The sequence below is a fragment of the Pipra filicauda genome, unplaced genomic scaffold, assembly GCF_003945595.2.
Source record: "Pipra filicauda isolate LSUMZ 115617 unplaced genomic scaffold, ASM394559v2 scaffold53_size3534045_pilon, whole genome shotgun sequence".
Taxonomy (NCBI): Eukaryota; Metazoa; Chordata; class Aves; order Passeriformes; family Pipridae; genus Pipra; species Pipra filicauda.
The window spans coordinates 1,045,665-1,065,735 of record NW_024104687.1 but is presented as its reverse complement, the minus strand read 5'-3'; the positions used below and the strand labels follow the sequence as shown (position 1 = coordinate 1,065,735).

The 20,071-nt window shown below is 45.4% G+C and overlaps 2 protein-coding genes across 2 annotated transcripts; both read left to right on the top strand.

Annotated features, from left to right (window-relative positions):
* The first annotated feature begins 339 nt into the window (after positions 1 to 339).
* PRDX3 (peroxiredoxin 3) lies at positions 340 to 6,158 on the top strand. The gene is made up of 7 exons (XM_027746472.2): positions 340 to 399; positions 471 to 546; positions 633 to 774; positions 1,515 to 1,650; positions 3,760 to 3,863; positions 4,718 to 4,883; positions 5,362 to 6,158. The coding sequence occupies exons 1-7, from the start codon at positions 364 to 366 to the stop codon at positions 5,413 to 5,415; spliced, it is 714 nt and encodes a 237-aa protein (XP_027602273.1). The 5' UTR covers positions 340 to 363; the 3' UTR covers positions 5,416 to 6,158.
* A 1,313-nt stretch (positions 6,159 to 7,471) lies between these two features.
* SFXN4 (sideroflexin 4) lies at positions 7,472 to 17,229 on the top strand. The gene is made up of 14 exons (XM_027746471.2): positions 7,472 to 7,526; positions 7,622 to 7,687; positions 7,989 to 8,063; positions 8,413 to 8,439; positions 8,526 to 8,580; positions 9,362 to 9,387; positions 10,811 to 10,861; positions 10,947 to 11,012; positions 11,098 to 11,166; positions 12,442 to 12,532; positions 13,439 to 13,554; positions 14,499 to 14,584; positions 15,653 to 15,767; positions 16,846 to 17,229. Exons 1-14 carry the CDS (start codon positions 7,488 to 7,490, stop codon positions 16,921 to 16,923), a joined length of 960 nt encoding a protein of 319 aa, XP_027602272.2. The 5' UTR covers positions 7,472 to 7,487; the 3' UTR covers positions 16,924 to 17,229.
* Positions 17,230 to 20,071: the final 2,842 nt, after the last annotated feature.

The following is a 20,071-nucleotide window of genomic DNA, read 5'->3' as shown; positions in this document are numbered from 1 at the left end:
AGGAGGGGGGAGCCGGGGGGGGTCGGGCTCTGCTCCCAGGACGAGAAGGAAATGATTACAAGCTGCACCAGGGGAGGTTTAGGTTGGACATAAGGAAGAATTTCTTCTCATAAAAAGTGATTAGACATTGGAATGGGCTGCCTAGGGAGGTGGTGGAGTCACCGTTATTAAAGGCAAGGCTGGAAGCGGCACTTGGTGCCTTGACAAGGCGGCGCTCGGTCACAGTCTGGTCTTGCCGCCCTCGGAGGCCCCTTCTAACCCAACCGCTCCCGCGGTCCCGGGTTCTCCCCGCCCCCTCGCCCCTCCGTCCCGCCCGCCCGTCCCTCCATCGTGCCCGTCCCTCCGTCCCGCCCGCCGCTCGACATGGCCGCCGCGCTGGGGAGGCTCCTGCGGGCCGCGGTGAGTGCCCGCCCGCCCGCGGGCCCTGCCCGGCGCGGCGCGGCCCGGCTCTGACCCCCTGTCCCCCGCAGGTGCCCGTCGCTGCCGCCGCCGGGAGGAGGGTGACGGCGCTGCCCGCGCCCTGCGCCCGCCGCGCCCTGAGCGCCGGTAAGTGCGGGCGGGCTGAACGGCGGGCGGGCTGAACGGCGCTGCCGGCCCCGGCCCCGGCCCCAGCTCCCTGCTCTGCCCCGCAGGCGCCGCGCGGCTCGGCCCGGCCGTGACACAGCACGCCCCGTTCTTCAAGGGAACGGCCGTGGTGAACGGAGAGTTCAAGGAGCTGAGCCTGGATGATTTCAAGGGGAAATACCTGGTTCTCTTCTTCTACCCGCTGGACTTGTGAGTGCGGGTTTCTCCCCGTCCCGGTGGGCCTCCCGCCCTGCTGAAGGTCACCGCAGGCGCGGCGGGTCGTCGCTGGTTTTACCCGATTTGGGCCGGTCTTGCAAGGCAGATGTGCCTGTTTCTAGAGCGTGGGTGATTAGACTGGGGACAAATGGCCGCTGTGTGTTAAAGCAGTGGATGTGGTGGCGGGAGAGCATCTTCTGCCTGCAGGGACTGCCTCAGGAGGTGGATGTGGTTCCTCTTACGGTCAGACCCCAAGGGTGAGGGTGTTTGGTTTGAGGGTATTTGGGGCTGCCTTGGAGACTCTCCTTTAGGCAGCAGCAGGGCCAGCAGAACTGCAGCTTCATGGCTGCAAGGCAAAATGTGACCCGATGGGGTTAAGTCTGTCAGAAGACTTAAATCTCGAAGAGCATCCTGGTAGGCACGCGAGGGAGGGTTTAACCTGCAGTCCTTCCTGCTATAGTTTCCAAAATCTCTCTGTTTAGAGAGTGCCTAGCAGAGGCAGTTTCTTCATCTTTGCAAAGAATCTGTTATGGAAACTGGCACGCCAGCTCCACAGCTATGACTGTTGGTTTGAGAGTGAAACTAATCTTGAACAGGAAACATGGTTAAAATTACCGGGCTAAAGAAAACGCTCTGCTGCATTAGTGCCTAGAAACGGACAGGAGAGTCGTTTCTAAAAAATTCCCGGAAAGGACTGTAGAACCATTTACAGCCTGATCTCTCCTCCCACCCAGCACCTTTGTCTGCCCCACGGAAATCGTGGCTTTCAGCAACAAAGCAAATGAATTTCGTGATGTGAACTGTGAAGTGGTGGCAGTTTCAGTGGACTCTCATTTTTGTCATCTGGCCTGGATAAATACACCACGAAAGGTATGAATCAACCATCTGTTTCAGGCTTTTTCTGTTGGTTTGGTTTCTTTTCACAAGAGCTCCAGAGGAACTGAATAAATAATTGTGCCAACACTGATTTTTTAATAGACTGCCTAAAGTGGCATGTGATTAACTTCTACATTTGTTGACATAATTCTGACATCAATCTTTGTTTGCTTTCTCTTTTTCTTAATTACTTGGTTTTTTTAACGTTTTGCTCTGTTGATAGTAATGTTTATTCTTGTACATTTATCTCAAAAGACAATGCTCAGTGTACATGTCACAGCCCTAAGATATCTGTTACAGCTGATAGTGCACAGAAACTATGACAGAAAATGAACAGAAGCTGTCTAGTTGTTATTGTTATGCAGTGCCTAACAGTGGTGGCTTCAGAAGGGAAGCAGAAGAACCACCAGTTTATTGGAGCACTTGTATTATTAACTCTCACTTGCTGAAAGGGTTCTGCTCTTGCAGTGTAAATGGAGGGGTTTGGCTTTCTTTAGGGAAAGAAAGTGAGAAAACAGCCTTGAACTGGAGAGAAGCCTCTTTCAGATGTATATAAAATACATGCTCTTAGTTGCATGAAGGACCTCACCAGCTGAGTTAGTTGTAAAGAATCTCAGGTGTCACAGGAAGGTGCAGGCTGTGCCATCAGCCATGACCCGTGCGGGCAGCAGTGTGCAGGAGTGCTCACAGGCTGGGTGCCTTCAGGCACTGCTGTGACATGCAGGGGGGCCAGGACAGTTTGCTGGATTTAATTACAGCTTGGCTGAGCCTATCAAGGATGTTTATTCTCTGAATGCTTTGTTCGAAGCTCTAAAATGTGGTTGTGGACTGACTTTGTGGATTTATTGGAAAGCTGCTCAGTGTGTGCCAGCCGTGCTGCTCAGTGCATGTGTAGCAAAACACCCTGCACAGGGGGAAGGAATTCCATGATGGTGCTGAAAGGAAGCTGACACCCAGAGAAGCTGAGGCCTTGGTTTCTCTGACATCTGTGCCCAAAGCTCTGCCTGTGAGAACTCTGTTGCAGCCAAGTGTTTTCAGGATCAGGGTCTGAGTGACTGAGATTACACAGTGATTCACTGGTGATGCCAGGAATAGCAAAGCTAACAAACTCCAGCCTTGTTTCAAGGTTAGAGAGCTTATTTCTCTTGCAGTTCCAGTATGTAGCAAAACTGAAAGAAATCTTGTTTGACTCTCCAAATAGTATTTAAATTGATTTGTGGGAGGAGAAGAAAAAAAAATGCATGCACTGAATAGAGCAGCAGAACTCCGACATACCAGGCGTGTGTGCTTAGAATCATAAAATCGTTAAGGTTGGAACAAACCTCTAGGATTATAAAGTCCAACCATCAACCTTGCACCACCACCATGTTCACCACTAACCATGTCCTCAAGTGCCACATCCACATGGTTTTTGAACACTTCCAGGGGTGGTGACTCCACCACTGCCCTGGGCAGTCTGTTCCAATGCTTGACAACCCTGTCTGGGAAGAAGTTTTTCCTAATATCCAATCTGAATCTCCCCTAGTGCAACTTGAGGCCATTTCCTCTTGTCCTGTCACTTGTTACCTGGGAGAAGAAACTGGCTCCCACCTCACTACAATCTCCTGTCAGGGAGTTTTAGGGAGTGACAGGGTCCCCCCTGAGCTTCCTTTTCTCCAGCTCCTTCAGCCGTTCCTCGTAAGACCTGTGCCCAAAGACTTGTGCTTCAACATTTCTTTGTTCACAATATGCACTTTTCCCTTCCCTCCCCACCATGTTCATCTTATTTAATTCTGAACACTTAAATATGCAGTAGAAATTTTTGTATTCAAAGCTCCTGATTAGAGTACAATGGAAATTTTCCTGAAAATTTGTGACTGTTGCCATTGGTTGCCTTTTACCACCAAAATATGCAGCTCTAAAGTGCTCAGTGCAAAACAGGTTTTCATGTTGCAAAGAAACCAAATGTTTCTGACTACTTTAAAACAAACAAAACAAACCCAAACAACAACACACGCTCCTGGTTCCTTTCATGGAACAAATGGAATGATTGTGTTTTGAGTGAGTTTACCCTAAAGAGTATCCAAGTGTTTTGTAACCAAATGGAATCTTACTCTCCTCCAGAGTGGCGGTTTGGGCAAAATGAATATTCCAGTTCTGTCAGACCTCACCAAACAAATCTCCCGTGACTATGGAGTGCTGCTAGAAGGACCTGGCATAGCACTAAGGTAAGGCATGATTTCCAGGAGCTCTGTTATGACACAGCCCAGTCTAAACCAAGGAAAGCTGCCCAGTCCTCTCCTGTGGGGGAAACAGCACAAGGATCAAATGAAGACCCACAGATGTCACTTTTGCTGCAGAGCTGCTGGATCCCACCCTAGGAAAAGGGCATGTGGCCATTATGGCCATGAAGCTCAGAATGGTTCCAGCCTCTCTGACAGTGCATGCAGGGGAAAAACAATTCCAAGAGAGAGGGAGAACTCCATGTCTCTAAGGAAAACAAGAGTAGCATAGAAAAGCAGTTCCTTAAATTTTTTTCAATAGTAGTCCCCAAGAAACAATGGGTTAGATAGCAGTCTTCTGGAGACTTTCACTTCCTGATTCCATCTTTGGATCAGGAGCTCCTGACATTTGTTTGCTGACAGATTAAGTTAAATAGTATGGTAAGATTGGGACTTTGGTTTTCACAAGTGCTTATATCCAACAGGATTTAATTTAGTAGCTTAATGCATAATCAGCTCTTTACTGAATACCTTCAGATTTGATCAGAAAGACATGGGAAGGATGCCAGGTACCAGTTTTGAAGTACAGGTGGAGTTATGAGTTCTGCCTTTGCTGTACATCTGTCTCGATTGAGTGGTCTTTATGCATACTTTATGATTTCACAGTACCACAGCAGTTGTCTGGTTCCTGGCTTTTGGTCACTAACAAACAACATATCACTTAAGAGCAGCAATACAGCATTTGGTACCTAGGAATAACCACATCTAGGAATAACCACCTTGCTGGAATAGCCCATCCATTTGCTTGTGTTCGGGCTCGGAATGTGCCTCGCGTTCCCTAAATTCCCGCTCGATTGCAGAGGTCTCTTCATCATCGATCCCAACGGGGTCGTCAAGCACCTGAGCATCAATGACCTGCCCGTGGGGCGCAGCGTGGAGGAGACCCTGCGGCTGGTGAAGGCGTTCCAGTTCGTGGAAACGCACGGAGAGGTTTGCCCGGCAAACTGGACTCCAGACTCGCCGACGGTAAGTGCCTGCTGAATCCCCCTGCTCTGAGTACGGACACTGGCCTGTGTGTGCCTGTCTGCAGGGCTGGGAGCTGCTGCAGCACCAGGCCTTCACTCAGCCTGTGCCTGCTGTCTAAACCTCAGGTTCAGTCTGTCTGTACGGTACTAAATGTGGGATTTCTGTGAAGAAAATCACTGGTTTCCCTTTAGGAGATGCAAATTGTATTTAAAACTCTAAATTTGACTTGCACTCTCCACCGACGTCAGATTTTTTACTGATTTAATGCCTTGTAATTCAACTGGAAAAATGTGTTATTTACTTAAAATTTTCAAGAAGCAGCTTGTTTATCAATTAGGCTTTCATTTTTCAACCAAATGCAGAAACAGCCTATTGTTTTTGTAAAATATGCATGGATTTTCTTGGATAAAGTGTCAAATATGTGATTTTTTTTATCTTCTCTGTAGCAAATAATAATTAAGTTTTCTTTTCTTTACAGATTAAACCAAGCCCAGAAGGTTCTAAAGAATATTTTGAGAAGGTGCATACATAAGCACTTAAATATGTGGACAAAGCTCTTAGTTACCATAAACTGAAGACGTTAGGAAAGCAGCTGTGATTGTAAAAATTGAAAATAAAAGTTTTCATTTTCTCATGTTTATGAAGAAATTAAATGCTGAAATATCTACTGACTCCCTTGTCTTACTTTAAACAGAAGGGTAAAAATTAAGGCTTTCCCCCCACTTTGCAATTTTAGATTCATGAATTTCTGTGACCACTAGTCATCTTCCTCAATGTGATGAATACACAAAGGACAGTTACCTTACACTGGCTTTTCCTCTTTCCTTAACTAGTTTTGGACCAGAAAGTGTCCTGCATTGCCTTTTCTCACATGACATTAAGTTCTGTAACAAGGGTTTGAAACAATATGGACAAGACATGAGATAAAATTGTGGTGCGTGGTTTGTTTTTAATGAATTTTGCAGAGAAGGAGATGAATGTAACAAGGTACTAAATCATTGTTTTTGTGTGTAAATGCACTAAAACATGAATGTAAATATATGCCATTTTAATCCTGCAAATAGTCAAAACTGCTGTGCAGCTACACAGGAAGCATTAGCAAGCATGAAGAACTTTCATTTGTTTGGGAGATGGTAAAAACTTGAACCCCCATAGTGTCCTTATTGGAGCTTAATGGCAACTCCTCTCATTTGAACTTGCTTGACTCTTGTATTGCTTGGAAACCAATGTAGCCTATCTCTAGCTATAATAAAATAATCTTAACACTGACTAGCAGCAGGTGTGTTGCTTGTCTTTTCTTTCACTTTTCCCCCTAAGAGTCCTGTTTCTCTATTTTGAATGTGTTGCATTGCCTTAGGAACTCTCCTGTATTGCTGTTTGTTCACAGCCAGCAACTCACAGCTGCCTGTGGGGAGCAGGCCATAGACAGTCAGTAGTAGGTGTGCTGCTGGAGGGCTGGATAAATCAGTACCAGGCTCAGTGGGTGTCTGTTTTTCATCTTCCATCCTTTTGAGCAAAGAAGCACAAGGGAACCACCTTGGCCAAGGGGTTTTGTCCTAAGTTAGTTTTGTAATGGGTATTGATGCTGCGATGTGACAAAGGATGGGAAAATGACGTGGTGCAGTTCCTGGTGATGCTCCAGGCTCTAGTACAGGCAAATCTGTTTTCAGTCCCAGTGTTTGGTTGTTTGGTGAAATGTAACCATGTAATTTTTCCAATAAACCCGATACTCATTGCACCTCAAGTGCTGTGCCCACTTTTGGGCCCCTAAGTGCAGGAAGGACATTGAGGAGCTGGAGTAAATCCACAGAAAGGTAATGAAGCTGGTGAAGGGTCTGGAGCACGAGTCCCATGAGGAGAAGCTGAGGGAGCTGGGGGCGTTTAGTCTGGATAAAAGGAGGCTCGGGGAGGCTTTATTGCTCTCTACAACTCCCTGACAGGAGGGTGCAGCCAGGTGGGGGGCTGGCTCTGCTCCCGGGGAACAAGGGACAGGAGGAGAGGAAATGGCCTCAAGCTGTGCCAGGGGAGGTTTAGGTTGGACGTGAGCAGGAATTTCTCCACAGAAACTAGACATTGGAATGGGCTGCCCAGGGAGGTGGTGGAGTCACCATCCCTGGAGGTGTTCAAAGGAAGAGTGGACGTGGCACTCAGTGCCTTGGTCTGGGTGACAAGGGTTGTGGTTTGGACTGGATGATCTCAGAGGTCTTTTCCAACCTTTTCCAACCAACTGATTCTGTGACTCTGGCTCTACAGTACCTGTAATAAACTCCGTGCAGAGTTCAGGGACCCAAACCCAGCCCCGGAGGTGCCGGGGGCCGGTTTGTGCCCGAGAGACCGCGGGGGCAGCCACACACCGGCTTCGCCTGGCCGTGTCCTCCCGCTGCCTCGCTCACCCCAAAGCATCGGGGGGGGGGGGGGCTTTCCCTGCAGCCCTGCGCCTTGGCTCTGCCTTGCCGGGGGAAGCCGCCGGACTGGGAAAAGGCGATCCATCCTTTCCCGGCCCCGCTCGGGGCCCGGCCGGGCGCGGGGATCGCGGCTCCGTGCCCGGGCGGAGCGTGCGGCGGGCGGACCGGCCCGGCCGCGCCCTTCCGGCGCCGCGGCTCCATGGACGCCAACCTGCGGCTGTGGAGGGCCGAGGGACAGGTCGGGACCGGGGGCACGGGGCAGGGATGGGGGGGATGGAGGGGCCGGGCTGTCTCTAAACAACGCCTTGTCTTTCCCGACCGTGTCTCCCTCAGTCTTTCTTCCAGAGGTTTCTCCTCTGGGCGGATGTCTTGGATCCCCTGCTGCTCCTGAAGTCCTCGGTGAGTACCGGGGGGCACGGAACGTGCTGGGCGTGAGGGACCGAGCCGGCGGATCGCGCTGTGCTGGGCCGGCAAACCGCGGCACTGCGGAGGCTGCGGAGGGCACGGGAAGTATGAGAAATGTGCCGGGAAAGGGGATGTTCCGGTGCCTGGAGGGGCTGCGGGGCAGCTGGAGCGGGACTTTGGACAAGGGCACGGAGTGATTGGACAAGGGGGAGTGCTTTCAAACTGATATACTGCACGTCAGAATATTGAAATCTGAGTTATATTTTGTTTGTTCTGATTTTTCTCTCAAATGCAGGATGAAATAAAAAGAGCCAGGTTATTAATACAGATGAAGGAGAAGACCCTAAGTGAGCCCATATACAATAATCAGGTATTTTGGAGTGCAGTTAAAGTCTTAACATAAATGCTTAGGTTTTTAGCCATATTTAAATTGGTTTTTGTTTTAAAATACCTACTGGTTAAAGTTTTTAAAATTAACCTTCTGTTCTACCATAGTGTGTGCTTTGGTGCTGTCACCCAGCACATGGGGTGTGAGTATCTTATATTCAACAAGGAGTATATGGAGAGAAATTTTAGGTAAAAAATAATTAAATGTACCAATGTACAGCACTTGACAAAAAAGCAAGTTATTAGAAAAAGAGATATAATAAATGTAGAAAGAAGGTTTTATGCAGTCTCTTCTAAAATTTGATTACTAACCGAATTTTCAAATTGTTTAGACAAGACAAGCCTTCTTGCTAAGCCTGGTAAGTTTACCAAATATTTAGAAATTTTTTTTTCCTTATTCAAGTATGGCAGAGGTGTTCTAATTTGCCTTTTTTTTTTTTTTAAGTCCAGTGTACATCCTGATACCAACGACATAATTCCTGTTTTGTTTAGACCTCCAGGTAAATTCCTTTAAATGAAGTTTTGTGTATGTGACTGAAGCTTCAAGGGGGAATAGCTTGTAGTAAATAGCTGCTGTGATACTACAGAGATACTCTTCTCCATATAGAAAAGCAAGTAGACTTTTACTTGTAGACTTTTGTCATATCTGTGGAAGATTTATTTATTCCTGTGTTCCTCTTGAGGAATTTTTCTCATGATTTATCTGCTCATCTAGATGGAAATGGTCTGACCAGTCTGTTTCTTGTCAGGAATGAGTTCCCAAACCCCTCCACATATAACAGTGTACTATAAAGTAGGTTTTCCCTTGATGGATGTGGCTGCTTGATGACTTTACTTGCTGTGGGGGGAGATAAAATGTGCTTGGGGTGTTGTTTAGGGAGCCAAGGCAGCATCAGATACAACCATACTTAGGGTATTTACTCACTATCTCCTGTAACCACTCACAGCTGGGGCAGCCTTTGTGGCCACCTCTCTCTCTCTCTGAGCAGAAAGTTGAACTTCTGTTCAGTTCTTTGGTTTCCAAGTGGCCATGGAAGTGGAGTTCCTGGGGGCTGCTTTTGGCTGTGAGCTGTGAGCAGGTGTTGGGGCTTCTCGAATGAGAGACAAAGGTTAGGACTGAAGTTCCTGCTGATGGTTGGGTTTGGGGGCAGGGTTTTACTTGGAGCTCAAACTAGAGAGGGAAGTTAGGGGAATTTTTTGCTCAAGACCATCCATCTAGGCTCACAGCAGTTATTTTTACTGAAATAAAGTTTTCTTGGTTTTTTTTTTTTTAATTTTTAGCTTTTGTGCCCGTAACTCTTCCGTGGGTGAGTAACCATGACAGATGCCAGTGTGCATCTGGCAAGGCTTATATTTTTCCATAGCCAGGGGTTGGAGGGAGGGAGTGGAAGGTTTTGGGCTGCTTCACTGTACTTTCAGCACAAGCTGTTTAAAAGACATCTGTTTTATGGGAAGTGCTGAGTAACCTGGAAATTGAGCCCTTAAAGAATCCTCCTTGTCCAAATCTGTGAGCTACCTTCCTTCAGCAGTATTCCAAGAGATTGTTCACATGATGCAAGGTGAAACCATTCAGCATCGAGAGAAAGGCCTAGTTTTGGTCTGTTTAAACCCAAAAATCTGGAACTGCAGTAGGAAGGACTTGATGCCTCGTGTTTCTGTGTTTCAGACCCAGAATACGAATTTTTTCTTATGCAGATCGTGCATTTGCAAGTAGGAAATGGTGTTGTCAATAAATTAGCAAAGATATAAAAATAAACTCCTGTTGCTGTGCTCAAAAATTGCACCATTTTGTTTCATAAAACTTGTACCTGGAATGATATGCATGTTTATTCACTTAGATGTCTTTGGGTTTGGACTATGATATACATGCTGAGATACATCAGCCCATGTAGAGATTACAGCATGAACTTACATGCTGCTACTAGGAAGCATAGTGAAAGTCTTGGTGGCTGTTAAATTCACTAAGAGCAGTAATAAAATTAACAGAACTACTTCTTTATGATGTTTACAGCTTAATGCTCCTTCATAGGTATGGTTGGATTCAGTGGTGGTACTAATAATAAAGACAGTTGATCCACTAATATTAAATGAATTACTGATGCTCCTCTGAGGCTCTGGAGATTCTCTGCTTTCCTGTTATTCAATATTTGCTTTATCTTGATTGACTCTGTTCTTTGTGAGTGCTCCACACCTTGAGCTTGGTAGGTCAGAACTCAAGAAAGGCTGTAGTTTATTAAAACTGAATTCTTATTCACTGTCTGAATTTGAGAAGGAGTTGGCAAGTAACTGCTAAAGTCTTTGCTCTTAGAGCAGTTAGGTCTAGTATTTATAGTCCCAGCAAAACCAAGCTGACCCTTTCTCATTCTGTTTTTTAACTACACTTTTATTACCTGAGTTATTTTATTTGCATCTATTTAAGCTTAACGGGTACAAGTACATTTTTTATTTTGGGTAAGAAGGCATCTTGCTCAAATATTCCTACACATAGTGTTTTAACAACTGTCTCTCTGTGTTTTATATAGGTTTCTGTGTTTTATATTAGGTAGAAAAAGTGAGCATGTCACCTTTGTAACAAGAAAACATAGCCTAGAATCAAATCAAATGACTTTGGGCACTGAGTGAAGCCTTTGACACTGCTGCCAATAGTACCACAGTAGATCCCTTGGTGCTTCTGCACCAAAAACTTCTACATTCATCAAACCTAATTTTCTTGTGGGGTTTTTCTCTTAGGTCATTTTTTCAGCTCTTCAGCACGAGGCAAAGTCAACTTTCTTTTTCCAGGTAATTGCCTCTTTCTTTTTACTTTTATGGGTCTTCTGGTCTCAGTGCTGAATTCATTTTTCTTTATCATCTCTTGTTTCTGCAGTTTGTGTTTCACACATATACCACAGCATTCACCCTGTTGAATGGCAATGGAACCCCAAAGGCTGAAGTATGTGTCAATTTTCGGTTTTGAACTTGATTTACAAGTGTTTTGCAGATGTACTTATGCAGTGTGTTTTTTCTGCCCTCCTTAGGAGTACTCACTTCACCAAAAGCAGTTGTTCTTTGGCTTGGGAGCCATCTCCTATGCAGCCTGTGTTGGGGTATGTATTTGCTCAGAGATTGCTTTCCTTAAGCTCTCCTGAGAAGGAGTAGGCACTGGGGTAATCACACTGCCAGTTGCCCTTCAGAATCATGCTCTGATGCTCTATTCTGATGTCCTGTCACAGAACTGTTCCAAATGAGAATTTTTTCTGATCATCTGTCAGCCAAGATCTTGATTGACTTCTGCTGCTGCTTCCTCTTATGTCATTTTCTTTATTACTCGGCAAGCTTAGCAAACAGGTGGTGAGAGGAACTGGCCAGGATTGACAAACACAGAGTAAGCCACTGGATTGTTGTAGTTGATTTTTGATGTGGTGGAAGAGATCTGTCTTGCTCTAAATGTGGTGAAATCTGCAGGCATCTGTATTGGATAGAGTTTGCTCAGATCCCAGCAACAGCATAGCTGTGAAAATACTGCACTGAATGCAGCTAAATTGGCCTTCCAGGAAGGTTAGGTAGCTGAGGGCTGTGCTCTCTACCAGAACAGGAATTTGTGGTTTCTGGAGTTTGCTACATCAGAATGAACTCTGGTATCCTCCTGACACTCATCACAAGTGTAGATGCCCCTGTAATGCCTCTCCTCACTCTCCACACGCAGCAGTGATTTTCATAAGCCTTCTGGCAGAAAAATGCAACTGTTCCTGCTTCTGGTAGAAAGATTTTCACCTCTGTCCACTGGGCAAAACAGTTGGGCCAGCAGAGCTCAGGGTTACAGAGGTCTGGGGAGGCAGCTATGCCCTGGGTGATGGTGGGAGTTCTTCCCTTTGTCCTCCAAGGGAGACTCTGAGGGGCAGCTGGTGTCCTGGCCATTCATTCCTAAATGAAACTTCCTGCAACTGTATTATGGGATTATAGAATTGGGCTGAAACTGCAGAGAATCAGGAAAAATACAGAAGTAAGCCAGGTTTCCTCTTTGAGGGAGAGAGCAATATGTGACACGAGGCAGTTGGACAAAGGAATGTCCAAGGAATATTAGTCAGAGGTAACTGTTTTCTTTTTTCTGTCTTTGTGTTCCCACTGCTGCTGTCCTCTACATAATAATGTTTAATGCTATTTTTATTATAATATTTTGTATTCTTATCTAAAGAGTGATTACAAGCACCTTCAGTAACTAGAGAACATGTGTGTATTTTGTCGGAATGTTAAACCAGGGCATTTGTTTATTTTCATAGATGGTAACTGTACTAAGTCACAGATTTATTTTCCTGACCTGTTGCACATACTGAAATGCTGCACATTTTTAATAAAGGTCCTGTTTCCTCCCTGTGCCTTAGGCTCTCCCTCTTGTTTTCATGAATCGTTACACATTGAAGAATCCATTGACACAACTGATAGTCAGAAAACTTCTACCTGCTCCTCTGCTTGGTGAGTAGAAAGAAACTGTGTGTTGTGCAGCTGGTCTGAGGGCCATTTGCCCACCTGACTGTAGAGTTTTCTTGCCCTGGAACAGGGGTGGTCTTGCTGTTTCTTCTCTGGCTGCCTTTGCTGGGCCCCCTCCTTTCTGTGCAGGTTAATGCTCACTGAACACTGTTGCTGACCTTGTTTGAGTCTTGCTGGTTTCAGCTTCAGAGCTGCAGAGCCCCCTCGTGACCTTTGCACGCATGACATGCCAGTGTTTCTCCAGAGATCCCCAGGGATGCACTTGGAATGTTTCTTTGGCTTGCACATACACCTGAAGCCATCAGGACTGCCAGGAGGGCAGTAGCACTGGCACTGCCATGACCTGGTGTGGTGACACCAGTGTGACACAGCCCTGGGTATGCACGGGCAGAGTTCCTGGCTCAGGCTGGGGCTGCAAAACTGCTGGGAATGCAGAAAGGGAGAGGTGTTACACCAGAATATTATTAACCTTGCAAAGAAGTGGGACTCGGTTCATTACTGGGACAGCTCAACTGCCACAGTGAAGCTGCACCAGGACAACTGTTTGATGTCATTTATTATGTTTCTATTGACGTTAAAAAAATTTTTGGCCTTTCATAGGGGGAAATTGGGAAAATTGAAACACGTCATCTCCTCTGTTCTGACTTATATGAGATGTCCACCCAGAGTTTTCCAAAGCACCTTTTAGGTTTGGGGCCTTACAGTCTCGCTCAAGCTTCTGAAACAAAGATTAAGATCCCAAGTAGGTTTTTACTGGGCAGTCTCTTAAGCTACTAGGTTATTCAGTTGTGAACAGTTGAACTGGAAATGTAAGATGCACATAATTATGAATGTTACTATCAAGAAAGTCCTTTTGGATCTTTTAAAGCAAAGTCCTCTTTAACCCTGCAGGTCTGACGAGTGCATTTACTGCAGCAGTGGTGAGAAGCCCAGAATTTGAGAATGGAATAGAAGTGATGGACAGGAATGGCAAGGTTGTAGGAGTGTCACGGAATGCTGGTGAGAAGGTAAGGGGGTGGAGGGCTCCCTGGGCTTGCTTCCATTCCCTGCTGAGAATGGAATGTGATGCTGAGAGTAGACAGAGTTGGATATATTGAAATGAGGAATCCCAGATCAGGTGCCGAATCTTTGGGCAGGCATGGACTAGGTCTCTGGAACCAGGTTCCACAGCCTTTTTGTCTTCAAGGGTTGACAGCCTCCCAGACCAATGTACTGAGTGCCAGAGTTGAGCCACAGTCATGCTGGCACAGGCACTTTTGCTTTCCCTGGTCACCTCAGAAGAAGACAAGACTCTTGGACCTTCTGCTGATGGGACACCTCAGAGAAAAGCCCTGTACTGTGCACATCATGTGCACCTTCTACAGTGGGAATAAAAGCTGTGCCTCCCTAAGGGGAATGCTCTGATCTACAGTCTGATACTGCATTTTATCCTTGGGCTGCAGTTGCTGACTCTCTGTTTGCTCCTTGCTTTGCTCATCAACATCCACTACAGTCTGGCACAGGAATTAGAGCAAGGAGACACGTTTTAGATGCTATCAGTGACCCTCCTTTTCTATGCTGCTTTCCAGAGGGGAGGAAGCAACTGCATGACCATAAAGATTTGTGGACAGCTGGAGAGAGAACTTCAGATTTGACACAGGCTAGTTAGGATGCCCAGAAGGTATAACCAATTGTGTGAAGTTCAGCATAACTTAGAAAAAGCAAGTCTCAGCAAAATTATTACCATAGCAAGAAAACTCATTATGGCACCAATATAAGGTATTTCTTAGTGATAAGTGGAGTATTTGCCACTTAGTTTCCATTTAAGGAAGAATTCCTGTAATAAATGTTTTTATCCCCCATTCAGCTGTTTGGAACTCCGAGGTATTAGATAAAAAAGTGCTCCCAGAAGCAGGCAGTGTTTGAAGCTGCAGAGAGCTTTAACAGTATTTGTTTTTCTCTCTCCCTGAAGGCTGTTAGGGAAACGGCCCTGTCCAGAGCAGTCTTGTTTGGGACAACATTCTTCCTGCCAGAAGTGCTTGTGCACTTTGTGCAAAGGTAAGAGGCACTGCAGAGGGGCTGGGGGTGCCTGCTCAGTTTTTTCTTGGGTTTGCAGTATTCCTGTGTGCCCTGGTAGAAGGGATTGCCTGGGAAGTTCTGCTCAGCCACTGAGATTCTTTTAGATCAGCAAGTGAATCTGGTTATGTTTGCATCTGTGCTTTGAGGGTGTGCAGGAGGTTGTGCCAGACTGTGAGGTTTTCCTCTCTGTTCCCATGCAGGGAACGTGTTTGTGCTCTCCTGACAGGCTGTTTCCTACATTCCCTACCTTGATCTGAGCCCCAGGGTCTTTGTCAAGGTTGTTCCCAGCACGTAGCTCAGATTTGTATTTTTGAAGAGGTAGTGTGGCACTTGATCCAGCTAAAGCTGGATCCCAGCTTTCAAAGTGTTTTCCATAGGTTGTAGAACACATTCTTGCTTTTGCAACATTTTAAATCCCTGTATTCTAGGAAGAATACATTGTATGCTTTCTGAGAAAATTCTTAGCCTGCCATGAGCTTTTGGTAGGGGTAATTTCTGTGGTGTAAATAGTACAGGTAGGGATCATCTATGTCATATAATTTGGTATTGCCTGAATTGATTCCCTATCCCCTTTTTTACCTTATGGGACTCCTGTTAGCAAAAGACATAAACAGAGATGTAAGATAAAACTTTAAATATATGTCAAGTAATAAATTTTTGCACAAAGCAAAGTAGGGTTGCCCACAGGAGCTAAATGTGAAAGGAAAGAGGGTAATGCAAGAAAACTCCTAATCAAAGGACCGAGACACTTTAAAGCACTAATGCACCTTCTCTCCTTTTGTTCCCTTTGGTCTTGCTTATTTCTTAATTTTGACAATCTGGGCTTGGAAAACGCTGCAGCCAAATACAAAACAAGGGGAAAGCACAGGAAGTTAGGAATAAGAACATAGGAAATGGAGTTAGGAAACATCTTTAGGATCCGTAAGCATAGGTTATTACTACTTTCAGTGCAATTTCAACCAGTAAAATAGTGGCTAATGCTCTTTGTGTCACTGTCAGATTATTTTTCAAGCCCAAACTGACATACTTTTTCAATGTCTTGGACAGAGCAAAACTGGTGAAAAATCCTCATGCTTTGGCTGCAGTGAGAATGGTTCTGATTACATCAGTCCTAGCAGGGATGGTGCCAGTCTCACTCAGTATGTTCCCACAGTGTGGGGAGGTAAGTCCTTTCATAGGAATTGATTTAGGATTATTGTGGTATTAAATAGTCCTTCCAGAGCTATGGCCAGCAGCCTGAGGGCCACATATGAAAAAATCCACAGGATTAATGTGGTACATCCAAAATGGGCAGTGGAAGGGCTGCTTGTGAAGGCCCATGTACTAGGCAGAGGCTCACAGGACCTTCTAGCTCTGAGTTGCATTGTGTGTTATTTATATTTACACTTTTCAATGTAGATTTAACAGACTTTCACGACAGTCTGAAGCAAACAAGGTCAGGAGGACTGTCTTGAAGATTTAAGCCAAAGCTCTTCCAGCACTGTGTGCAGTCCTGCAGGAGAAAGGAAGGATGTAGATGAGAATTTTTTCTTTCATGCAGAGTCAGTATGAACTCAGTGGAGAGGTAAATTAACTCATGTGACAGCTGTTCACTCTGCCTTGCTCAAATGGGAAGTGGAATCTGTTCCCTGGGAAAGAGGAGCCTGGGGTTCCTTAAGCATTTATTTCCTCCCTCTTATCAGCACTGTGTGAACAATCTCAGAAAATCACAGACTGGGGCCTTGCAATTTTCACAGGTTTATTTGCCTAAAGTTTCTGGCATTTAAATTTTTTTTTTTAGATTTCTTAATTTCTTATGACAGTAAGGGTAAACAGAACATAAGTGAGAGGACTTGTGAGAAATGATGTACTGATAGTGTTGGTTGGTTGGTTCCCTTTGGGCTTCCCAATTACTCAGCCCACAGCAGAAGTTCTTCTGGCTGCCACCCAAATGTATTTATGGCTGGACTGGGTGATCTTAAAGGTCCTTTCCAACGTTAAATGATTCCATGATTCTATAGTAAGTGCAGATAATGTCACTGTTTGTAAATAAAAGGTATTTTTTCCCTTATGTGTGCACATGTAGAAAACGTTGGAGAAGCAAAAAAAAAAAGCCCCAAAACAACAAAATCCCTCAAATAAACAAAGAGCCCCAAATCCCAGATACTGAATTTGTGCAAGGTGCACAAGGGCTTAACATATACTTCACATATGTTTACCAGGCTGAGGTGGTGTTGATTCCCTTTTCCTGTCCCTTGCAGATAAAGAGAGCAGACCTTGAGCCAGAGATTCTGTCATCTACAGAAGAAACAGAGCTGTTCTACAACAGGGGGATTTAGAGATGGGCTTTCCTTTATAAACATGTGCTCTGATTGAAGGGAATGATGGATGCACCAACAAACCCCACTGGCATTTGGGACTAAATGGTGGATCTGTGGTGGCCTGTGTACCAGATCTGGTGTATGATGGTGTGGCCTGTAAAGAGGCAGAACTTGGCACCAGGGCTTTGCAAGCCCCATCCTGGGGGCAGAAACACACCCATCACTTGATGCTGGAAGAAAGCACCATAACACAGTGTTTGTCACAGCCTGTGTTCTGTGCTTCCTCAGGTGATTGATTCCTTCATTAAAAGACTGTTGAGTACACAAGTTTGTCCTGTCACTGCTGCAGGTTTTGGCACACTGCTTTCCAGGAACACAGCTGGGGAAGGCTATTTAACAACACTCCTTTGGGTAAAGTCAAGCTGGTTCTTCTCAGAACACTGTGTGTGTTTCAGTGTATTTAACAACACCCATTTCAAGGATGAGACATGAGTGAGGCAGCCCTTAAAGTGACACTAAGGCAAAGCGACCCTGATGGCAATGTAATATTGGCTAAATTTAGTTGTTTAAGAAGTGTTCAGGAAATGGGTGTCAAACTTGACTGCCAATTAATTCCTGGTTTTTTCAACATCCTGGAAGGAGCTGTGAGGCCTGATGCCCCTTGAGCTTTACAACTTGGTTTTTTCACACTGAAGCCGTTGGGAAATCCCATGTCTTTCTGACCTTGTGGACAATGAGGAATTCCCACTTTTGCAGGTTGACAGTGTTCATCCAAACAAAAGAAAGCTCTTTTGATATGTGGCATAAGGGTTACCCTGTTGATCATTGCAGTGACACGTTTTGCTGATCCTACAACATTGTTCAGGGGCCTACAGCTGTCTGGGAAGAGCTGCAGAAAGAGCTTATAGTACCAGAGGTAAACCCAGGGTAAACACCACATGGGTGAGTGAAAAGTAATGAATGTGAGTGATTGTTAACACCAGGAGTGGAATTAGGGTGGTGGCAAGCAGCTCAACACACAGTTGAACTTCGAAGGACATTTGGATACTAAAAGCAACATGAGTTTAAGAGTAAACTGGACATTTCCATCAGAGAAATCCATTGAAGGATATTAAGTTCATGGGAGCCACAGCAGCAGAAGTTTATAAGCTCCATACTACAGGTGAGTAGAAAGAATAAAGAGCTTATTCACCTGCTCTCAGCCTCCTCTTGTGCCTGCCTTTGGTGGCCACTGGGATATGACATTTGGCTGAACAGATCTTTGATCTGGCCCGGTACAGCTGCTTTCCTCTGGTTTGCTGACCTGCCCCAAAATCCAGGTCATACCTTCTGGAGGAACAAGGTGGAAAGAAGCTCCATAAATGTGGCAGAAGACTCTGTGACATCTCCAGTGATCTTTGAGCTGTCTCTTCTCAGACCCCTGCCTATACTTACGTGAGGTGCTGCTAAAGCTGTGTGTGACAAGGATGGAAAAATGCACTAAATAATGTCAAATTATTTCTGTGACAGTGATTATCACAAGTGCAGCCTCCAAACCCTGCCATAATGTAACTTCCTTAGAGTGCAATGCACAGGTCACTGCTCTCCTATTGCTGGGGGATTAGAGTTCCTTTCATGGTGTGAGGGAACCAATGGTTTCCCAATCCAATCTATCCTACAGGAAGGCAGCAGCACAGAACAAAGTAAGGAAAAACAGCAGGCCTGGTCTCTTGCAGGAAAAGGATTCCTGCTGTGCTTTTGGCTCTGAACAAAAGCAGGAAGTTGTGGGTTGAGTTTTGTTTCTTGTTTGAGTTCTGCCTTTTTTTTGAGCCTTTAACAACTTACTACAGGGAAAGGTCAGGCAAGGGAAGAGGACAGGGACAGCACATCCTAAGGACCTGGAACTTGAGGGGAGCATGCAGTAAGGCTGTTCCAGGAAGACCATATGGATACTGTCTGCAAGTTGCCAACCCTAAGTGTCAAAGAGTTTGCACTACTGCACTGGAGTGATTTTTTAAAGGTAAAGGATCATTCCCACCTGCTGAACTCCACAGGGCTCAGCCCTGCCTCTGTGGGTCATGTTCTTCAGTAAAATCCCATCAAAGTCAACAACAGAATGGTACTGTGTCAGAACAGAGGGTCTGCTGAGCCAAATGTCATCTGCCTGTGGCACGGGGTGGGAACTAGATGACCTTTAAGGTCCCTTCCAAACCATTCCATGATTCTGTTCTATGTTTCTATCTCTGACAGCAGCCAACAGGAGATACAAGTTGACCAGATCACATCACCCTCAGCTCTCCTGAGCTGGGAGGATGCTGGGGAGGAGCCTGGCCCTGCTCTTTAGGTACCACAGGGTCAGGTGGAACAGGCTTAAGCCTCAGCCTGCCTCTCCCAGTGAAGTTTTTTATCTCCTTCCAAACTTTTAATAGTGGAGGCACAGCCAAAATCCTACAGTTAAATTCTCTAAACCCCTGTTTCTCTGTTAATCCTATTTCAGTCACATACCAAAGGTAAATGCAGATGAGGTCTAATTCCACTCTCAGTAAACATTAATTAGCACTACAATGAAGACCTGCACCTCTCCCCACATCTTTTTTAAACTTAATTTAGGAATGGCTAAAGTAAATGCTAGTTACGTGAACCACAGTGGGAACAAGGAAAAAAGCTCAAAACCCAACAGTAGAGCAAAGCCAACAAATAGAAGATAATATATTGGTGAACTTTGAGTCGTCATGGTAACAAGACAAGCTATAAATTCACTGGCACCACACTTGGATGTTTTAAGCAAATTGATGTCATTACAGCTCTGTGAGTAAGGCTTCTGGAATAGGTCTGGTAACAGTGTCTGTTATTACAGCTGCCCATTCTCAGACCCTACAGCTTCTTACTGAAGACTGAGTTGAAATTTGCCATATTAAACACAGCTCCCTCAGGATCATTAAATATCTCTTTCCCCCCCTTCCCATAAATGTTTCTATTGCCCTAACCAGAATTTTCCAGAAGAGAAGGGCAGGGCCTGCCATTTAAATTGTCAGCCTGGGTGATTCAGCTGCTTCCCAAGTCAGGGAAGGGAAAATACCCTAAAAAGGCCCCAGCGTCCTCAGCCTTGAACTAAAGTCACTGAGACTGGAACTGCCAGGATCAGACTCCTGGTAGTCCAGAGGTACAAGTGAGGGGAACAAGACTG